At 43.3% G+C, this 22,748-nt stretch overlaps 1 protein-coding gene across 1 annotated transcript; it reads right to left on the bottom strand.

Moving 5' to 3' along the window:
* Window positions 1–3,553: 3,553 nt before the first annotated feature.
* On the bottom strand, window positions 3,554–21,467 carry CFAP53 (cilia and flagella associated protein 53). Its single transcript, XM_085322178.1, has 8 exons — window positions 21,376–21,467; window positions 20,692–20,921; window positions 18,440–18,613; window positions 9,940–10,243; window positions 6,826–7,044; window positions 6,226–6,442; window positions 5,625–5,727; window positions 3,554–4,115 (listed from the first exon to the last, which is right to left on the bottom strand). The coding sequence occupies exons 1-8, from the start codon at window positions 21,448–21,450 to the stop codon at window positions 3,881–3,883; spliced, it is 1,557 nt and encodes a 518-aa protein (XP_085178304.1). The 5' UTR covers window positions 21,451–21,467; the 3' UTR covers window positions 3,554–3,880.
* Between the last annotated feature and the right edge of the window lie 1,281 nt (window positions 21,468–22,748).

Raw genomic sequence — 22,748 nt, 5'->3', positions numbered from 1 at the left:
CGGCCCGGCCCGGCCCGGCCCCGCCGCGCCCCGCGCAGGTGAGGGGCGGCGGAGCGAGCGCAGCACGGCGTGGAGCGGCACGGCACGGAACGGAGCGGCGCGGCGCGGACCGGCCTGGAATGGAACGGGACGGGACGGGATGGAGCGGCACGGGACGGACTGGCCTAGAGCGGGATGGAGCAGCGCAGGATGGACCGGAATGGAACAGCACGGAACAAAACGGGGTGGACAGCATGGAATGGAATGGTTTGGCACGGAACGGACCAGCCCAGCATGGAGCATGGAAGTTCCTCCTGACCATGAGGGGGAATTTCTTCCCTGTGAGAGTGTCGGAGCACTGGCACAGGTTGCCCAGAGAGGTGGTGGAGTCTCCTTCTCTGGAGATCTTCAACGCCCACCTGGATGCAACCCTGTCTACCATGCTCTAGGTGACCCTGCTGAGCGGGGAGGTTGGACTAGATGGTCTCCAGAGGTCCCTGCCAGCCTCAACCATTCTGTGATTCTGTGAACAGCCCCGAGTAACATGGAGCAGCACGAAACGGCCCGGCACGGCTCGGTCCGGCACAGAACGGACTGGCCTGGACCGGACCGACACGGCGCGGCCCTTCTTGCCGCGCCAGCAGAGCGCTCCTGGGCGCTTTCCAARCCCCGGGCGGAGTGGGGACTCCACGGCGGCCGTGCAGCCGTTCGCCCTGCRGCAGCCTCCCCCGTGATTTCGAGGCACGGGAACTCGTCACGGGGGGATTTAAAAACCAGGCGGCGTTGGCAAGAGTGCTCAGCACACGGAGCGGACCGCTGCAGGCGCTCCTGGGTAACCCTGATGGATCTCGGCGCTCTCCCTAACGCCGGGAAGGGGAGGGAAGTGTTTCACCATAACAAGTCCCATAGGATTGCTTATTCTCCACGTAAAAGGTTTGAGTTTAAAACAGGAGAGTTAGGATCTTTCCTCGTGCCAGGAGGTTTGGGTTTCTCTTGTATACGATGCTGCCTGCACTGACTATTACCCAAGCAATGCAAAAAAAAAACCATAGGGAATAGCTCCATACAACTCAAAAACTCATCAGGAGYGGGCTAGCTGTATGCACTTACTGCTTATGCATTGAAATTCAACTTCATAAATTTAGTTTTGGGGTCGCAAACATGCCGATAGGGCCAAACGCACCCCCTGGCCTGCAAGGCCTTTGCAGAAAGTTGTCTCAAATCAGCAGGGTTGGGGGCTGCACCGCTCGTGCCTGCAACTGGAGCCGGCTAAACAGCAGCTTCCGACGTGCRATGCAAACTGGAGCCAGGTCCCCCGTTTACTGGGCTGCAGTTTCCCTTATCTGTGCTCCTGGTTAAATAGATGGTTTGGTTCCAGAATTTCCCAGCCGCTCCTGGAAAATGCCACACGCGTATTATTTGATGTTCACGAGGTTCTTCAGCCCCATAAGCCGCAATTTAGACTCTGTTAGTCATTTTGCTAGTCAGTGTTTACTGTAACTTAGAAATCTGACGTGAATAGTGGTTGGAAGCAAAGGCAGGAGCACTCTTTGAAGCGTGCACTACTTGGTGCCCTGCTATGTGCCCAGTTTACTGCAGGAACATCAAAGGAACTGGAACAGGATGGAAATCAATAGGCTTAAGGAATGGAAACTCCTCAGCGTTGACAAAGGAAAACACTCTTTCTGCATTGCTCAGCTGGAATTGTTACGGGGCATCGAGACGATGCTTTTAAAAGGAGTCTGCTGACACATTTGGCCGCTCAGCAGTCCGGTGGGAACCTTATGCATTCTTCTAGATCTGCTTGAAGTCTCCAAAGCACTCAGCAGCAAAGGAGTCAGCTGCGGCCATCCRTTCATCGAGCACAAGGTTTCTTTGAAAAGAGTTTGGTCACCGCACACTTGATGCTGTTATSGAGCCGAAAGCAAGTCCTGCGAAGGCAAACCCACCAGTGTGGTCTTGCACTTCTGTGCAAACTTCATGTTCATCGCAGAGGAGTTTTGCCAGTAAGAGCATGAGGGGTACTTCTCTGGCACTCTGACCTAGCGGTGAGCTGAGAGACCTGTGACTGTCGGAGCTCTCTGGACGGGTGAAACATCATCTCCATTTTTCTGAGATGGTCCTTCCTACCTGCACAATGGGAGCAAAGGCTCTGAAGCCCAGCATGGCTTTGGAGACTGCTGCTGGAAAGCACTACGTAAGGGTTAGGCATCATCACTAACAAGCCCTCAGCCCTCTCCAGGTTTGCAGTGTTCCTGGGTTTATGAACATCTGTCTGTCTCTCATCTGCTGTCTCAAGAAGCTGCTCACGGAGAGGCTTTCCTGTAGGAAAGAAGCCAGGTTCTTCCAGCTTTTATACCCAGACTTAGTTGGGTTGTTCTGCTAAAATCAGTGAGATTGTTTCAGATTAATAAATCTGTAACTGGCTTTTTGCAAAGAGTTGTACMACTTCCTCCACAGGTGACCGGAGTTCGTCAACTCAGTGCCTGCTATGAGCTGAGGTGATGAGGTGACTGCACGGGTAGTTTGTTCCTGACYGCTGCCAGCCGTTCAGACCTTTATCAGCTTCTCCGTGCATCTGTTCACGCTCCCACCCAGCCAACGCATGAGAATCCCGGTCCTTGCAAACAGGCAGCTAAACACCGAAAAGGGAAGAGAAGGAAGGTATCTGAAAGGAGGAGGAGGAAGAAGGTAGAGGAAGTGCCTAGGTAGGGATGGGAGTTGAAGAAGAAAGGGTTAAAAAGCAGAGGCTGGAGGAGAGATGGAAAAAGCTGAAAAGCTGAGAGAAGAGAGAAAAGTATTTACAGACATGCAGCACCAAAGGCTCAAATGGAAAAACGTGAGAAAGATTAAACATTTCAGGATGCCACAAAGGCCATTAGCAGGAAAAGAATGAGGTTATAAATGGATTCTTCACTTCCCTCCTCCTAAAAGCAAAGAGGGGGAAAAAAAAGAAAAATATTGCAGGGAGCTGGTAGAGGCGAATACCATGGGGGAGAAAGTGGGTTGTTCTCACCCATCCTCCCTGTGTCACCCTCTGCTCCTCCTGCCTAAAGGGAGATCTGGGTCCTTACCGTGGGAGAGCTGAAGGCAGGGAGGGCTGCAAGGATGTGTCCCTTCTCCCCCCTCCCGAGACCTTCGTGTTAACATCTGGCCACTTTGTGTTGCTTTGTTTTAAAACTTTTGTTAGTGCCCTGACACCCCATCCCCCACCCCATTCCACGTGTGTTCAAACTATGACACTGGTGACAATTTAAGACAGTCCAAAGATGCAGGCTTGCCACCAACAGGATAAAGAATAACCTCCTTTTGAAAAAGGAAAAAAAAAAATGACCTTAGTCCTGCACAAGTAAACAAGTAAATCCGTCCAAACAGACACCTCAGAGACTAGCTTAGGGAATCTGATATCCCACAGATCATTCAAAAGCTATCGAATACATACAAAGTTATATTTGTTCTTTACTGCCTAATCACAGTAAAATAGAGTCATCATTTTGTATTTAACCAGGAAAGTGAAGATGTGTCACCAAGTGCCTTTTGCCTAAATACAAAAAGTTTGCAAATATTTGCTGTTTGAAAGGCATTTTAATAAGTCTGTTGAAAGTCTTCTACAAGAAGATTTTAAGGAATGCCTGCATATCATTCATGCCATAATAATAAGAATTGTACTGTGGAGAATGTACAATGTTCTTATATTAAAAATGTCAAACACTTTGATTTGGATCAATCATTCTGTCAAAGAAAATCCAGTAAGGAGAAAATAACCTTTAAAATACCGCATTTCTTCTATTTGCCAGTGAAATACTTTGAGCATAACAGGGGAGAGGGACCTCCTAATTAGCATCAGTTATAAACACCCTTAGAAAATGTTTTTAAATGCAGTCGAGAGTGAGCTAAAACGTCATAAGCGATCTTGCATGCTAGATGTGAGTCTCCTTCTCAAGGGATGGGTTTCTGCTAGTGTCACAGAAGGCTGTGCTAGAATATCTTGTATTCTTTCTTGGTAAGCTCTCTCTGCTGCCAGGGCTGCTTCGTATTCTCGGTGCTTCTCTTCTTCCTCAGCATCACGGGCTTGTTGTTGATAGGCAATTTGAGCCTTGAGTTGCTCTTGGTATTCTTTCGCTTCTTTTACTTTTCTGGAAATTAAATATGAATAGCTTATTTATTAAAAATAATAAATTGTGTTTTTATCTGTTAACGTGCAACCTTAGACTAAAGAACTATTCAAAATGCCTATTAGGAGTTAACAGTAACTGCTACTCTATTAAACAAATGCAACATTGTTAATTAACCAGAAGTTCTTTGGAGCATGAATTGTATTCTGTTGTCTCTTATAAAGCAGACTGCAAAAATCAGTGCTTAACAACAAAAACAAAAACCAAAAAGCAAAGCAAAACAAAAGCCAGAAGAACCCCTTGTGATCAGCATGCTTTCTCTGCCCACCCTAGGGGCAATGAGAAGACAGAACAAGCAGGTCGGGTTTCAGCCCTTTCCTAGCTGTGGCTCACTGCTGTGGCATCCTCACACCCAGTTTCCACTCCCTCGCTCTGAAGATAATGACAACCCACTTCCGACAGGGAAGGCAGGGTGCAGGCTCCTGCTGCAGCACTCTGCTGATATGCCAGGAAAAGGCTGTCAGAAGAAATCATCCTTCCACTCTACCTCCAGAACCGCGTGTTACTTTCACTACCCGCTGGAGGGACAGTGGACGTCTACCTACGTGCTCAGGCACTTTGAGAGCAGAAATCACATAGACGCTTAAATACCAGCAGCCTACTCAAAACTTACTTGCAAACACAACAGAGGCTGAACCACGTGGCACTTAACTGACATCACCAAATGCCATCTTTGCTACAAAGTGAAGCATATCCAAAGTGAAGCCTGGTGTGTTTACTTCCACAGGGCAAGATTTCTGCCATACCCAAGAGATTGTTACTGATAAAACTATCAGAGGTGCAACAGATACTAGCTCTGGAAGGAGCTACCTGCTTACCTCCTGCTGGCATGTGCCAGGAACGGGCAGAAGCACCAAACGGTATTTGAATGAATGAAATAAAGGTGCTTTGCCCTAGGTTTGGCATGACACCCAGAGGTACATTTGAGCTACTGCGAATAACAATATTCCTGCCTTGAGGAATAGCAAGGCAATGAGAAGCCCGTAGAGCAGGGTGATGTGTGCTAGTCAGGCATTTTTGTGGCTGACTGTATTATTATTCAAGGGAGGTGTGTGGGTGGAGTTCAGCAATAAGCCTGAACGCCCAAATTCTCCTAGGTAAGTAATGAACTAACCTTTCATTAAACCCACCTCCCCAAACCTCAGCCACTCCTACTAAAAGCTCGGAGTAGCAGGGGATGTGTTTACTAAACATGATCCATATAAGTCACCTGATGGTCCAGAGAGTCCAAAACAAGTATATGCAATGAAACACCATTATGTATACAATGAGATCAGAATTGGTAATCTAATACCAACTGCAATTGGGCTGCTACTGAGCAGTTTGGAGCTGTTGGTTTTGTAGCAGAGCCTCTCTATACAGAAGCAAGCCAAATGCTCACTTGTATAGTTAGCTGAAAAGGAGAATTAGCCAACTTGTTTAAAAGGTTGGCCTGCAATGAAAGGAGCCAACAGCATGAAAGAAAAATACCTTGCATATTTTTCTTCTTCTATACGTTTGAGTTCCGTGATTGCTTCAGCTAATAGCTTCTTTTCTTGGGCAAGTTCTTCCTGCTCCTTTGCACTTCTCTCCACTGCAAAAAATAAAAAAAATACTTTTAGAAGATACTTACTTAGTCATGATAAGCTTGAAGGGACAGTGAGATTGTTTTCAAGCCAAGTGGCCTAAATAGCAAGCCTGAGCTTTGTTGTTTCTGGAGAGGCACACAAACAATAGGAAGGATATTCTCAGTCTATTTGGTTTTCATCGCTAAGAAAAGATTTCACATACAGAACTTCATAAGAAGAAGAATGTAATTAATAATAATGATTGCATGCTCATGCAATCCTTACTTTACTAATCTTTGTTCTGGTAATAGCAGTGAGAAATCAGTGTAAGGCTGCCCATCGGAGTAAAGTTTCAGGAGCAGATTCAGAGACAATAACAGTGTTGTACACTCATCCATGCAGCCCATGCACACCAGGCCAGACAGTCTTCCCAGAAGCGGTGTGTTGTACTCCCTCTGCCAAGACTTGCACTCACATAGCAAGAGCCCCGTTCGGTGCACAGACAGGGAGCTGTTACAACTTACGCTTCTCTTCAATTTGCAGTTGTCTGGTATCCAGGACATCCTTCAGTAGCTGCTTTCTAGCTTCCTTTTCTAATCGTAATTGCTCAGCCTTCTTGGCCCAAGCCTTCGCCATCTCTTCATTGAGGAGCTTGTCCGCTTCTTTTTCTCGCTGTTTTTCCTCCTCCAGCTGTTGCGCCAGGTGTGCCCGGTAAGTCTGCTGCTCCTTGAAAAGCTCTTGCTGCAAACACATGGTCATTTACAGATCTGAGTGAACAAGTTCAATCAGACATTTCAAAAAAGCAAACAGAAATGTTGGTTTGCAGTCAAAGTGGGAACCAGGGCTGTGAACGGAGATCTCTGCAGAGCCCTGTCGCAGAAAGAGCTGTGAGAATCTGTCCCCAGGATCTGTCTGGCCAAAAGCTGATGCCTGACGAAAAGCACGAGAGCCAAATAAACACAGTGACAGACAGTTGTGCTCTGCTCCTAGCAGCTGGGCTGCCTATGGCACAGAAATACAGCACACGCTTTCCACAGCTGTCCAGACTACTTCACCCCACCTACATTAGAAGCCACGGGGGCCAATGGAGTTTTAAATATCAGCTCTGCTAAATTTGCTCTTACTTTTCTTTTCGTTTTTTCCTCAGTGCCTCCCTGGGATTCCTGAAGAGTTTCTTCTAGGATCTTCATCTCTAGGGCAAGTTCCTCCTGTTTTTCTTCGTTAAGACGCTTCATTTTGTCCTGGGCTGCACTGACCAACATGTCCCTGTGTTCCTTCTGCTTCTGCAATTTCTCCATCTGAAGTCGTTCATTTTCTAGTTTAAGCAGTTGCTTTTCTTCTTCCTACAATAATAAAAAAGAGCCAACTTGCAAAACATCATATGACTTCAAACAAAATGATAGGCAGGATTCATTTAATTGAAACACAGAAGAGAGAAGATAAATATTAAAAACCGTTCTTGCTGATATTAGAGGATTTTGGAATTACTAGTGTCATCTGTTAGAGTTGTTAAAGCATGAACATTTTAGTATACCATTCATTAGAATTCAGGATTTTCTCTTTAATTATCACGTGCTTCATATCAAAATGCTGGAATGCCTGACACTCTCTAAACAYGCCAAAGGGACAGAGTCATCTCTTCAGAGAAATTAACAGAATTGCAACGCATATGATCCATATCCAAGTCCTTATACCCAGCCATAACCACCAACCAATAGCACAGCCATGCTCTCCTTGCTATAACTGTGTATATTATATATGCTATATATGTTGATGGATGTTACAGATATATAGATAGATATATACAAAAGATTATTTAACCAAAAAATACTACWTAGAATCAATAAAATAACTTAGTATAATTCCTGAACATCTTGCATTTGAATACGTTTACAAGCACAACTGCACTCAAACATCGTAGTGACACAGTATGGAGCCATCATTATCTTACCTACAGGTCTCAGAAACCATATCTTAGCTGTCTTGAGGGTACTTGCAGTTTTTTGTTAACCTAGTTTTAAATGAAATAACTCTTTCATAATGTGAATAAATCTCTTAAAATGCATCAGCAGGTTTGTTATAAACAGCCTTTCTAATCTTTTCCATATGGAAGGATAAGCTGCACTTCCTAAGGAACATAACTTGCTCTGCTGGACACAAAACACCCACCCTGATTCTTGCAGGGTTTCAAAGCCAAAGCTGACACTGCTGTCTTCCCAGGGTGGTTGGCAGAGGCTCTGTCTGTAAGGCCAGATTCACTTTCAGAAGCTGGTAAAACAGCTTTGAAACTCACTGTGGTTTGAGCCACTGAATAAGTAATCCAGAAGACTCTGAACAGTAAAGAAGGAAAGAAGGTGGGAATGGTTAGCAAACTACTGGAGAAGTTTGCAATATGGCAAACGTGTCTTTGGCTGAATCCTGACACCAGTGGAGTTGCATGAGAATTGCGAAGGATCCTCTGTGCTTTTCCTATGAAAGTTTATGTGATGTGTTAATACAATGTTGTAAATGTGCAAAGAAATTGTTACCAATAATCTTTCTGCAAGCCAGGACCGAAGTGCCATGGCAAAAACTTGTCTGGCGCTTGTGTGGTTACAGTCATGAAAGCAAGTTTTCCYTCCTTAAATAAGCTATTTCCATTGCAACAACCAGCAGAAAGCAGCTATACACAGACACGCTTAGCTGTCCACTGCCTGTCCTTAACTGATGAAACCTCTGATCATTAGAGGCTACAGACTCTGCTGACACTTGTAATGCAGCCACCTGTCACATCGCTCTTTGTGGAAAAAAGATTAYACCCTATTTTCAAAACAGAAACTCTCCTTCATGGATTCTTTGAAAAGTTTTTTTTCAGAGATTATACCATTTTACCAGAATTGCTCAAGGCAGTCATCTATAAGGGAAGCKACAAAGTCTTCTGTTCCAGTATCATTTTTCTGAAAAGGCCAGTTAAATCTTTTTTTGYCCAAGAGGATTGGCAGTGCCTTAGAAGTTGTTAGAAGAAAAGAATTTTCTTCTGTATGTTGTTAAACAAGTGAAACATTGCAGTCTAGCTTGTGATAAGGACTCTGCTCTTTTACAGCCAAGATCTCCAGAGCTTGAGATTCGTTACTGTCATTATTTCTAAAAAGCAGTGGAGTTCACACCTTGACAATACCAGCTTTGAACGCCTCGGAGTATCCTGCGCGATCGTTTGATTGCTACACATGAACAGCAGCAACGCGAGTACCACTGACACAGGCTATCTAAAAAGTGAAGACCAAGTCTGAACCAAACAGCGTCACGTAACTCATCAAGTCAATGCAGAGTACTCTGAATTTGTGAGCTCAAAAAGTTAATGCAACTAAGCCAAGCCTACACTAGAGGAAGATGAGAAAAGAGGGCAGTGGCTGCAACAGTTGAGCTAAATAAGTTGAGTATTTCCCATGATGTGGCACCTGCCACCAGCTAGATCTAACGGGTGAAAAAGCYTTGGCATTGCTTGCCACCTGGTATCTGTTAAAGGCTGAGCTTTAAAAATGGGTGTAGATTCTGAAATTCAGCCAGCTGCGGTGTCTACACCTGCAAAACATTGCTGCCTACGTTAGTGACCACAGAATGGTGCAATGCAACCACGTAACCGTGAGAAATGGAAGTATGAGCAAGCAAAGCCTCATCACATAAGCAGTTGGATTTTTCATACACACACAAGCACGCCCTTCCTCATAGCTATGTGTGTGTCAGGGCTCCATGTACCCCAACCTCTCCTCGCTCGAGGGCTTGACTGCCTGTGCTCCAGCCAGCTGCAGCACCCGCCTTGGATCAGACTGCTGGGAAAGAGCGGGCTGAGAATGAGCTGGGAGCTGCAGTTCGGCTCAGAGGGAGACCCCTGAGACCTGGGGTGCATTGCAGCTGGCACGCAAGGRTCTCCAGCTATCGCACTGGAAACTAGACATCAGAAAATTGCAGAGAAGTCCAGCAAAAGCTGAAAAACGTTTCAGTTTCCCACAAAGGCTCCCCAAGGCTTTGAATRCTATAAATCCATTACATGCTAAATTTCAAGAGATGTGTTTCCCTCTGTAAACAGGAGCGTATTTGCCACGGCTCTGGAAAAGAGGCTTAGCATAATAGCAGGGTCTCAGATACTAATGGAATCAGTGAAAATACAAATAAGGCAGGGATTAATCTAAATGTCTAGTAAGCCTGTCATTAGGAGGGCCTTTCAGAGGCCGCTGAATTGAGAATGATATGGAAATTACCAGCAAGCGAGCCTCCTCTTCTTTCAGCCGCTTTGTTTCCTCTCTGTGAGCGTTCAGCACAGCTACCTGGGCTCCGAGCACGCTCAGCACCTCTCGATGTTGTTCTGCAGCTTTCTGCATATCCACCGCCTCCTGTTTTTCCTTGGCCAACCTGTCCTCTTCCCAAAGCTCGGCAAACATTTGCTCCTCCTTCTGCTGCTGCTTTTTCAATTCCTCCTTAAGAGCTAGCTGGGCCCGTCGGTCTGCACACACTTCCCTCTGGTGCTTCTGCACCCACCGCGTGCGAAACTCCTCACATTGTTCTCTGAATGGCAAAACAAGAAGTAAAACCAAATAATAACAATCAAGTCTGGTGGTGTGTGAAAGATGGACRGTCCCACACTCATAACTGCGCATAGGATTGCAGCTCAGGACRTCAACATCTACACCCGGTCCAATGTTGACTCCTGGGGAGTCCTAAGGAGTCGCAGAGAGTCTGTTTTGATGKGGATTTTGACATATAAGGAGTTGAAGAGCAGGTCCTGTATTTTCATTTCTGTTTATATATATTTAACATTACACACATTCCAACATTTAAATTGTTCTTTACACAAATGAAGACTTAGACTGAGACTACCAGTCACTCGAAAGCTCCGTCACATTCAGAAACTGCTCTGAGAGCAGAAATTTATGGTACACTGTTAAACAGCAGCCACTAGAATTTTATTAATTTTGTATGAAKTTTTGTGGGATAGTTCATAAAAATTGCAGTAAAACCCTGGAGAAGCTAGTAACTCATCAAACAAGTAAYATAGCTTTTAGTTTTCATTTACTCTCTGCAACAGGATTGCATAGGTGTGAATATTTACCTTCAGTTGAAGAACATGCAACTATTTACAGACTCTGTCTGCTTTCATTTTTACAAACAAAGCAGTATGGAGATCAACATATGCATTCAAATTAAATTTCRTTTGAACAGCATATAAGCATTTTTAATTTGATTCTTTAAAGAGAACAGAGATTTTTATAAAGTGAAAAGATGAAAGGAACAGATAAYGGAGAGTATCTATAAGCATTAAGGATGTGCGATAAGCACACGTGCATGCTGTGAAGTAAAAAAATCTCAAATTATTTCATGCTGAATGAAACCATCTTCTAAGGATTGCTGCAATGCTATTTAAGAATTCATAGCAGGCATCACAAGAAATCGTTGATTGAATCTGGAACCATTGTGTGACAGCAGGAGTTATTTGTACAAAGTGAAATATTTTTACTTCATGCAATGTTAATCTGACAATTCTATAGAGCAAAAATATTAAATATTCATCAAGCAACCATCTCATAGTATTATAGTTCTCAACATCAGGTTGGTTATTTAATGTCTGTAACTACAACAAAACAAAATTTGAATGAATTCCATTACCCAAGATTTTTTTTAAAAAAATTTAAAAGCGAAATTAAATTTGCCACCACTGAAATAAGACTTTCAGCATTTTACTTTTTCGTACTCCATGGCTCTGCTAAGGATCTGCCTTTGCAGTCTGCTCCTTTGCAGGACAGGTACTCCTGCAGGCCTGGAGTCGAGCACAAACCATCCCAGTGACCCCTCCGCAGGGTGGCAGGAATTCCCTGAACACATATGGGGATGTAGGACCTCCCAAACCATAAGGCAATGAGGCAAATGGGGCAAGTGTTTAGCAACATAGGATGAGACTGTTGGTCTRTAACTCACTTCTGCCCTGATAACTAGCGCCAAGGTTTTGCCACAGCCTAGAAATACTGGGCTCTTTACCGGACAGCACTGTTTGACCACCTCCCACTCACCTCCTGCTAGCAAGCACAGGAGGAGCACAGCTCCCAGCCTCATCGGCCCTTGTCTCAACCACCTATTAATGTGTAGTGATGATTTGCTGGATTACAGGACCTGCCAAAGCTTTATCATTAAAGCGCCAGGTTAAACCAGCCAATAAAAATAAGTTAGGACCTACAAACTGCAAAGAGCGTTTCCCCAAGCGACCCTCTTCCCACGCAGAAGAGGCTGAAGGGGCTGCTGACAGTTAGCGCCGGGAGCCAGCCTGACCCCGCTCTCAGCGTCACTGGGAGCCACCCAACAGGTCCGACCTACAGCGGAGGGCTGCAAAAGCAGAACGGAGACTGCGGAGGGGAGGGATTGCTACACCTTGCTGTCGCTTGGTGCTCCACAAGGGAGATCCAGCCAAACAGCACCAGCCAGGACCTGTAATTTCACGCAAAAGCAGAAGTCTCGCCCCGTTTTTCTGCCCGACAGCATCCACTGCTTTCTGCCTCGTGGTTCGGCCGTAAGCTGCTGGGCCCAGGGGTGCTTCTCTTTTCATCTGCCATTTGTAAGGTGCCTAATGCAACAGAGGCTGYGGTGAAAGGCGCTAAGCACAGTACGCGAGCGGTAAGAAGGGGAGCAGTGCCATGGAAACAAAATTTGCATTTTGCTCAATATCCAGAAGGCATTTCTAGCCTCTTAACCGTTTCTAACTGAGAAAAAAAAATAGTAATTTGTCACATTCAATTTCACCAACATCAAGCCTCTATAAAATAAAACCTCCTACAGATAGCACGTTTATCCCCCAATCCTAGGACACTGCCTCCTCTAACCAAACGTTGGTCCAACTTCTGCATAGAAGTTGATGGTGATTAGAGATGACAATATTAATCAGCATTCATGAAGAATATATTTCTAAAATGTTCCGAGGAAAGCGTATCATTCTTCTGATTTGAAGTCTCATACTGTTAGAAATAACTATATTACCTCAACACAATGGGTTCAAAGTTCCCTGAGCAGCTGAAGGAATACAAAAATCASTTATTCTTTTTCAGGATTTTAAGCTAACCTCAATGTAATTGAATTCTCAGAGGGGAAGAGAAGTTAAATGAATAACAGTTTGGCACAGCTAGAATTTTAATATAAAATAACTCTGTAATTGCTTGATTTCATCAAAATAATTCCTTCCAAGCAGCTTTTAAAGCAATCTATAAACATCTGCTCCCCCAGATGGCTGTTTCTRCTCCTCACTTTGCTAACCTAAGCTTCTTAACATTCAAATTCTGGCCTCCACATAGTCATCTCCCAAAGACAGAAACTACATTTATCCCAACTCCCCACTCCCAGTTATTTATTCATTTTATAGCTGTRGTACAAAGTTGCTGTGATAACAACAGTCTCTATATGGATGCTTCTGATGTTATCATGATAAAAAGCATGTACTATGTGTTTTATGCACATTTTAAGACACTAATTTTTTTCAAATATATCATAAAGGAACATCCCCTCAAACTAACACTGACCAGGTATTTTTGGCAACCAGACTAGTTGTAGCCCTCCACAAAACAGCTATGAATACCAGCAGGACTCAGCCAGTTCAAGCACTGTGCTTTGTTGCCTCCTGACAACAAAGACCTTTCCTGGCCAATACCCATACTGAAAAGCAGTTCCATACATACCCCCAGGTTACAGCTGCAAACCTGGCCTGCAAGGCTGGTAAAAAAGCTGCCTCTTGATAGCCTGGAGTAATGTACTGGAGTGCTGTATGCTATATATTCTTATATAAGTATTCCCATATAAGTATTCCTATACCCTAGGTTTAACAATCAGTATCTGCAAAAGAATGGAGTACCTTGCTTAAAGTTAAGAGAAATATGAAGTCTGTAATAGATGTTAGAGAGAGAATCAACAGAGTTGTAAMATTRTAAGACAGAGGAACAGAAAATCACRTGCAYACCTAGCTATGACTGAAATGACCTCCTGGGGTTCCTCTGAGTGTGCCCTAGATGACAGACCATAAGGCATTTGCAGGTTTCTGGTTGTGGATCCAGTTCTTCTGTAAGCTCCTGCTCTGTAACTCACGGTCATGCACAAGCATCCACAATGCGAACGCTTCCTACTTCCCCCTAATAACCCAAACCTATCAAAGACAGATGGCCAAAATTCAAATCTTCTCTTCCCATCTCCCCCCAGAATTGTTCCTTAATCCTTATCTCATTTGGGAAGGAATTTTGACCTTCTCCCYATCCATCCATTCTCTCCCAACCACACACCCATTCTGCTTTGGCATAGCTAGTTCCAGGTGTCACCAGGCAGCAGATAAATGACTGATTTCCATTTAGCTCTCTAATAGCACTTCATACAACGACGTAAGATCAGCAGTCCATCCAGCCCCATGCTCTATCTCTGCCGGCAGCAACCGGATGTGCCACTTAGGGAGAGCCCACAAATCTGGCCACACTGTGGTCCATCACCTCTCAGTTCCCCAGCATCCAGAACTGTTGTATTAGCAATATCTGYGGGTACTTCGCACCCCTGTGTGTTCCCTTTACTATCTATGTTCTGTAGTCCATSACTTTGCCTCATCTCTCTTTGAACCTGCTGTTCACAACTACCCCCACAACATCCTGCTGCATGGACGTTCAGGCTCCTCTGGGCCTCTCAGGTGCATGCCAAGGAGTCCAGGTGACACATCGACTTGTATTCTGAATCTCATGCTTTTTTTACATTTAYTTCAAAATGATCTAGTTCCAACATATTGACTGTACATTCTTTTCCGCTTTAATACAGCAAAATAAATTATTATCAGCTTTTAATAACCTTTTTAAAAGGTACTTTCATAACCCTTTTTAAACCTTTTAACTTCTTCTTCACATATGACCTGTCATGTTTCATGAGCTTTTCCTGCTCTCTCCATATGGGCAAATGTTCCATATTTCAGTGCTAGCCTTTTCCCACTAACAGCCTCCTTAATATTTCTACAGAGCCATGTAGGAAGGGACTTCCTTGAACAGCCTTGTTTTCTTTTCAAATTATATTTCACTTCAGCTTCTAGTATTTTTGAACAACCTCCAAATTGCTTGTAGGCTTCTTGCTTTTCAGACTGCTTCTTTTAAAGGAGTTTTTTTTGGGGGGTGGGTGGTTTTTTTAATTAATTACCTCATTTTGACATACTTCCCGTTCTTGAAGTTGAGTATGATGCACTGGATTTATCTGGCTTGCCCTTTCCTGCTCCAACATACTACAGGATATATTCAGAATTGTATTGTGATTGCTAATAAAGACTGGCTATCCCACCAAAATCCCTGAACTAGAACCAAATTCTGAACATCATCTTTTCTCATGGGGATAAGGTTAGCTTTCTTTGAAGCATTTATTGCAGCCATAAAATCATGTAATAGCAGAGGTTGGAAGGGACCTCTGTAGGTCATCCGGCCCAACTCCCCGCTCAAAGCTGGGCCATAAATTTTTCTACATTGTATAATTGGTGATACTGGGATTTAGCCTTTTGACAGGTCTTATTTTAGACCAGATATAATGGCAAATAAATCACTGAGTTAATAAAAGACAGGGGGAGGGGATATCTGCTCCTCTGCTTTGAAGGATACTACAGGCACACTAACTCAGAATAAACGATATCTCAGGAAAGACAATTTACTCATGTAATTGAAAGTACCAGTGACATATTTAAAACTGCTTTAAACCAATACTTTTTAACCAACACTAGGACCCAGAACAGCAGAGATTAGTATCATTGTGAATTATAAGGACCTTCCAGAGACACGAGGAGGTCATGCTGCAATGTTTACCAATTCTTCAAACACTTAATTCTTCCACATGTTCCCTTCACTTTCCATCTCATCCCAAACTCATGCAGATGATGGGATAACTAGGAGAAAGTGCTGCCAGCAACAGATATCTTAGAATATCTGAAACAAAGGGACTTGCCCAGCAAGTGACCAAGCTCTCTCACCCTACCAAGCTGGGAATTTGCAGAGGTGCAGATCAGACTTGCATCGTGCTATCTGGCACATAGAGAATGCCAGCAATCAGTGGCTGCAAAAAGCGCATGTTAAGGTCATATATGTTAAGGCAAGGCACACACATGGCATCACATGGGTAAAGAGCACCTAAAAGGGCAGCATCTCCTGCCACAGTGGGTGCAGACATCTCTTCTAGCTGCAGCAGCCTCTGCATCCAGGTCAGCATAAGGCCTGCTTGCAAGCACAGGGCTTCTCCTTGAATATATACCCCTAAGGAGACACATAAGAGGTAGAAACAGCRCAAGCAACAAAAAACTGCAAGAAGCAATTCACTGATACACTAGCAGCAAGAAGTTCAAGAAAAATGCAGATCCACTGACAGATAGAGATATAACCTAATGATGAACAATACAGAGAAAGTGGAAGAACTCAACGCCTTCAGCCTCAGTCTCCTGTGCAGCAGAGCCCGCTCCTAGACCTCTGCATGGACCAGCAGAGTTTGGGAAAGAAAGGGACAAGTAGCAGCAGGGAATAACAGGTTTGGGCTGACTTAAAGATGATTTATATAGTTAGATATTAGATTCTAATTAGAATGGTAACCTCTGTCACCACCCTAGATTTTTTTTTCAGTGAGAAAGTAAAGAAGAAGAAAAGGCTTTAAAAATGTTACTAAGCACGTACATGAAGAAAGATAATCTGGCTTCATAAGGAGAGGTCAACAGAGAGGTCAAACTCACCAACTAGCTTTATTATACTTTTTTTATAGGGTCCTTCACACAAAATTTGAGAGAGCTGAGATAAAGAGAGAGAAGGGAAGAGAATCTGACTATAGATACATATTTTCATTAGGTCAGTACAGTCAAAGTTCTCTGCATCGTAGGATGAAAATTCCTCTGCAGGATACTCACCAACTACTGCCACTTTCATGACAGCCATGAAGAAAGATGATTCGGTTGCCTCTAAATCCTCTAAAAAATTGCAACCAGCAGAATGCCAACTGTAAAAGCTCCAGCAACATTTGTACACTGGGAACTGTGTGGTGTGAGTATTGTCCCTATCCAACAGCAGGTTGGCAAAGGTAGAAGGATGATGGACGGATCGTGCAAGACACTGAGTGAGCCACAGATCATTAAAATCGTGTCGGGAAGAACAGGAACCAGAGATATTAAGACAGGTAACTGCAGCATGCAATTTTAAGTACATACTACCAGAGGGTGGGATTCACTGGTAGAATTCATTTTACAATTGAAACATCTAAAATAAGGCATCTAAAATGCTAATCTACATGTAAGCCAAGTGGCTAAATTCCTATTCTAGTCAATGGGGATCTCGTCAATACAGTTAGTAGAGTTTAGGGTGCAGCTCAGCTGCCAGATCAGCATACGTCTACTGTAGGGTGTGCTTAGGCTTCTCTAACTGTCTCAATCTCAACAGAGATCTRCTGAGAAGAACAGGATTTTAGATATCCAGTGAATATCCACAAAAATACCAACACTTAGACACCTACTTTTAGGTGTCTTAATCTCAGGCCAAATCCCTTCCTTGCTGTGCGAGACTGGCTACAAGAATAAAGTAAAGGGCACTCCAGAAATGTCTCCACGAAACTATCTTAAAAGTGAATTTTAATCATTTTGTGTCAAGGATAGTGAACAAGATGTAAATTGAGGGCCACATCTTCAAGCCAGCATGAAAATTCAGAACTGCATACACTGCCTCAACATCTATCTCAGTCAATAWAAACACATTTAAGAAAAGGACATTTATTTGTCAAATTAGGTAGTCAGAGTTTATGCATAAGTCAAACGTAATACCCCATCCCCTCCACAGTAAGGGGTGGGGGCTGTGAATTTCTATACCACTGTAGGAGGCTTGGGAAGGATTCTTCAAATTATGATAATTAAATTGCACTAGTAGTATTTTCATCCCTTCCTAAGAAAACCAGATTTCCAAGACCTGAACAAGTCAGATTTCATGCTGAGGCCTCAGGGCCTGACAAGCAGCTAYAAATCTTAATGATTTCAAAGAAAATTGCCAAGCTCAGTATCCCAGAAGATTTGACTCAGAACTTCAGGTTGCATTAAAACTTTACCTTTAACTAGAACTCTTGAAAAGTGTACAATAAATAAAAAATGTCTTTTTAGAAGATCCTTTAAAAATTAAGATTGTCCATATATTCAGTTTAATAAGCACATTTAGGCCAAATTAAGTTTCCACAGGCTCCTTTTACTCTCAAAAGATAAAGTAGCAATAGAGCTCCATGTGTCAACAAGAAGCTAGAAAAACAGCTGATTTGGCAGGGGAAAGTGCAGGGATACTCACACAGGACAAAGGTTTCCACTTGGAAGAATCTTTTCATGATATCTCAACACTTAAATAATGGAGACAGGGCAGCCCTATGTACCTGTTGCTTTCTTCACTATTAATGAGGAGTTTTGTTCACAGACTTCACTGAGCATTACAGCATTGCAGACTGGGCTCCTGGTCTCTGACGCTGCATCTCTCTAATAAAAATCAGGACTACAATCCGGTCCAATGTATGCAAATTCCCTGAGACCTTTCGACTTTTGGCAAGCAGTCAAGTGGGCAAAGCTTGCATACCACTATCCAAACCACTTTAACTTTGTATTTATCATTTCAATCACATGTACCTTTCCTTCCTGAATATAACGTCACCTGCTTCTTATATTGCCTCTTTGTATTTACTTCCCAAAATTCTATTTAATGAAATATTTTATGGAGATACCTGAATTGCTGCTCTCGTTTTTCGGTAACCASTTTTTGTCTTTCTTGCTCTCTCTTCTCTCTCAGCAATTTTGCTCGCTCTCTTATTTTCGCTTGTTTTTCCAGGACTGTTTCTTCAAGTGACTCCATCTCAGTGAAGTACCGATTTTCCTCTGATTCCAGAAGTTCACGAAGCCTATAATGAAGCAAACATTTTAATAAAAGCTAAAACAACCTTCTCTGTCAATTGGTAAATTTTTAATTTACTTATTGTGAATGCAAACAGACTGAAGCAATTCTCCCTAGACATCGCCCAGAAGAATCTCTGCTCAATACAGAAAGAAAAATCCTATTACATATAATCAAGAGGAGTAGGTACCTCAAATGTTAGTTTTTTTATGGGGTAGCAAATCCTATCAGCACACTGATGAATCTSTACTTCCACTCCATAGACCTATCTTGATTTTATAACTAAGAATTACAATTCTTTTTTTAAAGTACATTAATATTTCATTTGGAGAGATTTCTCTTTTCATTCARTTTCACTGATAAGCCAAAGGAATCCTTTTTGCTAACATTATGCTGCTCTGTTTTGGATATATCATTAATCTTTTTATATCTGATACTAGTGTAGCAATAAATAGCTATTAGCTCAACATACAGATTTTTAATATATACATTTTTCTTGAAAATGTAAGTAGCATAGTAACAGATAAAGAAATCAGGCAGATCTTAATAAAGCACTGGTCTAAAACACACTGTTAGCAAGTGCAGGCTTGGGCAGTGAAGACTGCTGCTTTGAAAGTTAATACAATTAAATCATGCTGTCACATTTCTCTGTTTTTTAAAGAAAAGGTTCAGAAGCATAATACCAGTGTACCTGTCTAGACCTTTACACTGGGAACTAAATTAAATTCAGRGTTTAAACATCATCGTATGTGAAAAATTATGACCAAACTGAGCTTAAAAAAAAAAGGCTTCTTTAGCAGCCATCAGGCATAGGACGAATACAGTATAAATATGGTGCAAAAAACAAGCAACAAATGGTTAGTGAGCTACTTTCACCACTTCTTGCAAATGCATGAACAAACCCCATATTATAGACTTGAATTTTAGCTCAGCTATCATTCCTGTTATGCCACAAGATCCCCTCCATGGACACAGCACTTTTCTACCTTGGTACAATTTAAGCTCCCTATCTTACAAACTTATTTTTAAGGCAGCTTCAGAAATTTTAAACACTTTCTTCTAATTTCTAGGCTGTGTGTGTCATCAGTTGATATCAATTTGATCTTGTACCATTGTCATCCCTCAATTTAATCTTAAATATCACCATTCATCTATCTGTTAATTCTAGCAATGAGAAACTTGGAGTTAAGAACCAGTAACTCAGTAATTCCAGYCCTAATCCCCTCCAGCAAGTCACCCTCACATCTAAGCAAGGGAAAGTCCCTGCTACTGCATGCACTACAGTGCCACAGACCTACCCAGGCACAGCTGGTGGAAGTTAGAGCAGCAAAGCCAAAGACTGACTCGTTCTGGAAACCGAATTGCGCTTTCTTACTGTATACAAACCCGCCACACTGAGCCGAGTCTCACTGCAAAGACTGTGTGGGGACCTTGAGCAGTTAAAAAAGAATGAAATTAGTTTATAATTCCTGTTCTATGAAGGAATGTCAAACCACGATACCAAACTGATAACCTTCGCCGCCACAAAAAACACTTAGCATGAAGGACTGTAAACAAGAAATTCAKCTATATTTCTCAGATCACTATAGTGAAATTCTAATATGCCTCACCTTTATTATTTTTGCATGACTTCTAAATAATTTTTTTCAACTGCCTGTCCTGCAAACTACATTTAACGAGGATGTAACCCAACAATTAGAAATTCTAACACTTTTATCAAAGTACTCTTCATTCTCTTTAAAATTTATTTTTCAGCAAGTGAAAGTACTAAAATACTATTCTTATTGTTGCATTTGGCAGACATGGCTGTAAATATCATATAGATGGCATCAGCTGCTGTATTTGAATACATATCTCTAGTGATTACTTCAGTCTCTAGAAGTAGTAACTAGAGCCCAGAGGCTCCTGTTTGCTCCAACAGCTTCCACCATCTCCATTACAATGGAGAACAAAGACAGYATCCCAATGCACAGTCTAACATGCAGATCTGAGATTTACTGAATGTTTTTTTTGCTGTAATCATTCTTCTAAGAATGCAGTGAAATTGAAACTAGTAATGCAGAYATTAACTATTTGTGTGTTAACCTCTCTCGCCTCTCTTCAGTCCCAGCCAGATACGCCTGCATTGTCTCATGCACCCTTCTCTGTACGCTGTTGTGTAGTCTTCTGCGTTCACTGTGTTCATGCCACTCATTGATATTGTGATACTTGCTGTACAGCATGGAGAAATCAACATATTTAAGGCGTTCTTTTTCCTTCTCTCTGCAGGCCAAGATAAGTTTTTCACATACATCTTGTTTAGGAGGCTTGGCTCGCTGTAAGAGAAAGCATATTTCAGAGATGGAAAAAAAATCTGTTCTTCTGTTTGGTTTATTAAATTGAAATTGTGACTAAGGAAGCATGTAACATCAAATGWCTGCAGTTCAATGTTACAGTAAGGCTAATATTTGGACCAGCTGTGACTGGAAGTGCCCAACACCAGTACAAATGCATCAAACGGCTTAGGGAGACAGGAATAGCTTGTCGCCCAGGCTTTGGCTTCAGCCTTACCCCACCGCTGCAGCAGCTGTATCAACACCATCACCCGAGAGGGCTGCCACGGCCCGACTTACACAAACATCCCGCCGCCTCCACCCTCAGCACAGCCCCACCGGGCTCAGGGCCCCCTCCTCACACTGCGGCCCCGCTGCGCGCCCACAGCACCCGCGCACCCCAGAGGAGCAGCCCCACAGCATGGGGGCGCCGGGGCCTGCCGTCCCCCCCGCTCACCAGCGCCAAGGAGTGCGGGACGAACCCCGCGACCTCGCGGTGCCGCCGGTGCCACTGCGCCTCCACAGCCTCCATGGCCGCCCGCTTCCGGGACGCGCCGCCCCGTCGCTATGGCAACGCGGAACGGCGGAAGTGACCTCATAGCGCTGGGGACAGACACGCGCGCGCCCCGCAGCCCTCCCGCGCAAGCGCAGAGAAGGGGAAGGCGAACGCGCGCCGGCAGCCCGGAGCGCTGCGCATGCGTGGTCGGCGGGGGGGGGTGCGGGGCTGCGCATGCGCGGTCGGCGCGAGGCGCCTAACGGTCACCGTGCTGTGCGGTGTTCTGAGGTGTTTGGGGAGGGAAGCGGCGTGGCTGGGCAGAAGTACCGGTGGACATCCACCCAAGGGCCAGAAGGGCCGAATTTCTTCGCAGATTATAGTTTTGCCTAATATTTTATGGGGTGTTTAGTGGTACACGTTGCCTTGGTCTTAACACAGAACCACAGATGAATTTTAAGTGCAAAATTCTGTATACAAATGTGCAGCAGTGCATGTGTTGGAAATTCAAAAAAAATATATACTGAGGTCGTAGCATCTTCTAGCCTGCATAGTAATGTCTCTTGTGAAGTCCCTCCCTGCCAGGAACTTGAAATAGATTTACTCCTGASAAAGCTACAAGTTTGAATACCCTTCTGCAGGAGGAGAGTGCAATCCCCCATAGCAGATATTAAATTCATAAATGGCACAYGATGCTACCTGAAGAGCAGTGAATATTTGCTTCTGCAGTGTTTGAATTTAGRTCCAAAAGAAATGCAGCAAGTTGTGTTAGAGTAATGAAGATATTTCTAAACAGAAAGCAGATGAGCTACTGTTACATCAGTAGAGTGAGTATGGGTAGCAGTGACTCCTGATGGATGCCACTGACTGATTATTAAAAATAAAGCAATTCCAGAATTTCTGGTGCTTGAAGCTTTTGTTCTCTTCCTGGGGTGTGTTGCAGCTCTCCACAGATGTTACAGGACTTGATCAGCAACAGCGCTGAGAAAAGAAGTGGATAAAATGAGGAGATGGCAACAGGTTTAAACATCTTGACTCTTTGTCTTTTTGTGGAAGTAATTTTCAAATTATATAATAACACACTGCCCTTCATTGCGGCTTTTACTTAAATTATTAGAGGGAACAAAATCTTGTTGCTAACGTCAAGAGATAGTTCAAAATTTTTTATTAGGAAGTAAGGATCCAGGGCTTAAGAGCTGGCTGCAGAAACAAATAGGATCAACAGTATGTTAGCAGTATGTTACTCCTGCATTATTTTTAGTTTAAATGCATTAAGGATGTTTTATGACATTGAGCTTATTTTACATTACATTAAATGAAAAACGGATTCTCCKTAA

This window comes from Rhea americana, unplaced genomic scaffold, assembly GCF_003343005.1.
Source record: "Rhea americana isolate MKP2758 unplaced genomic scaffold, rheAme1 scaffold_75, whole genome shotgun sequence".
In the NCBI taxonomy this organism is placed as follows: Eukaryota; Metazoa; Chordata; class Aves; order Rheiformes; family Rheidae; genus Rhea; species Rhea americana.
Note: the sequence above shows the minus strand (reverse complement) of the source record. Positions and strands in the feature narration are given on the sequence as shown.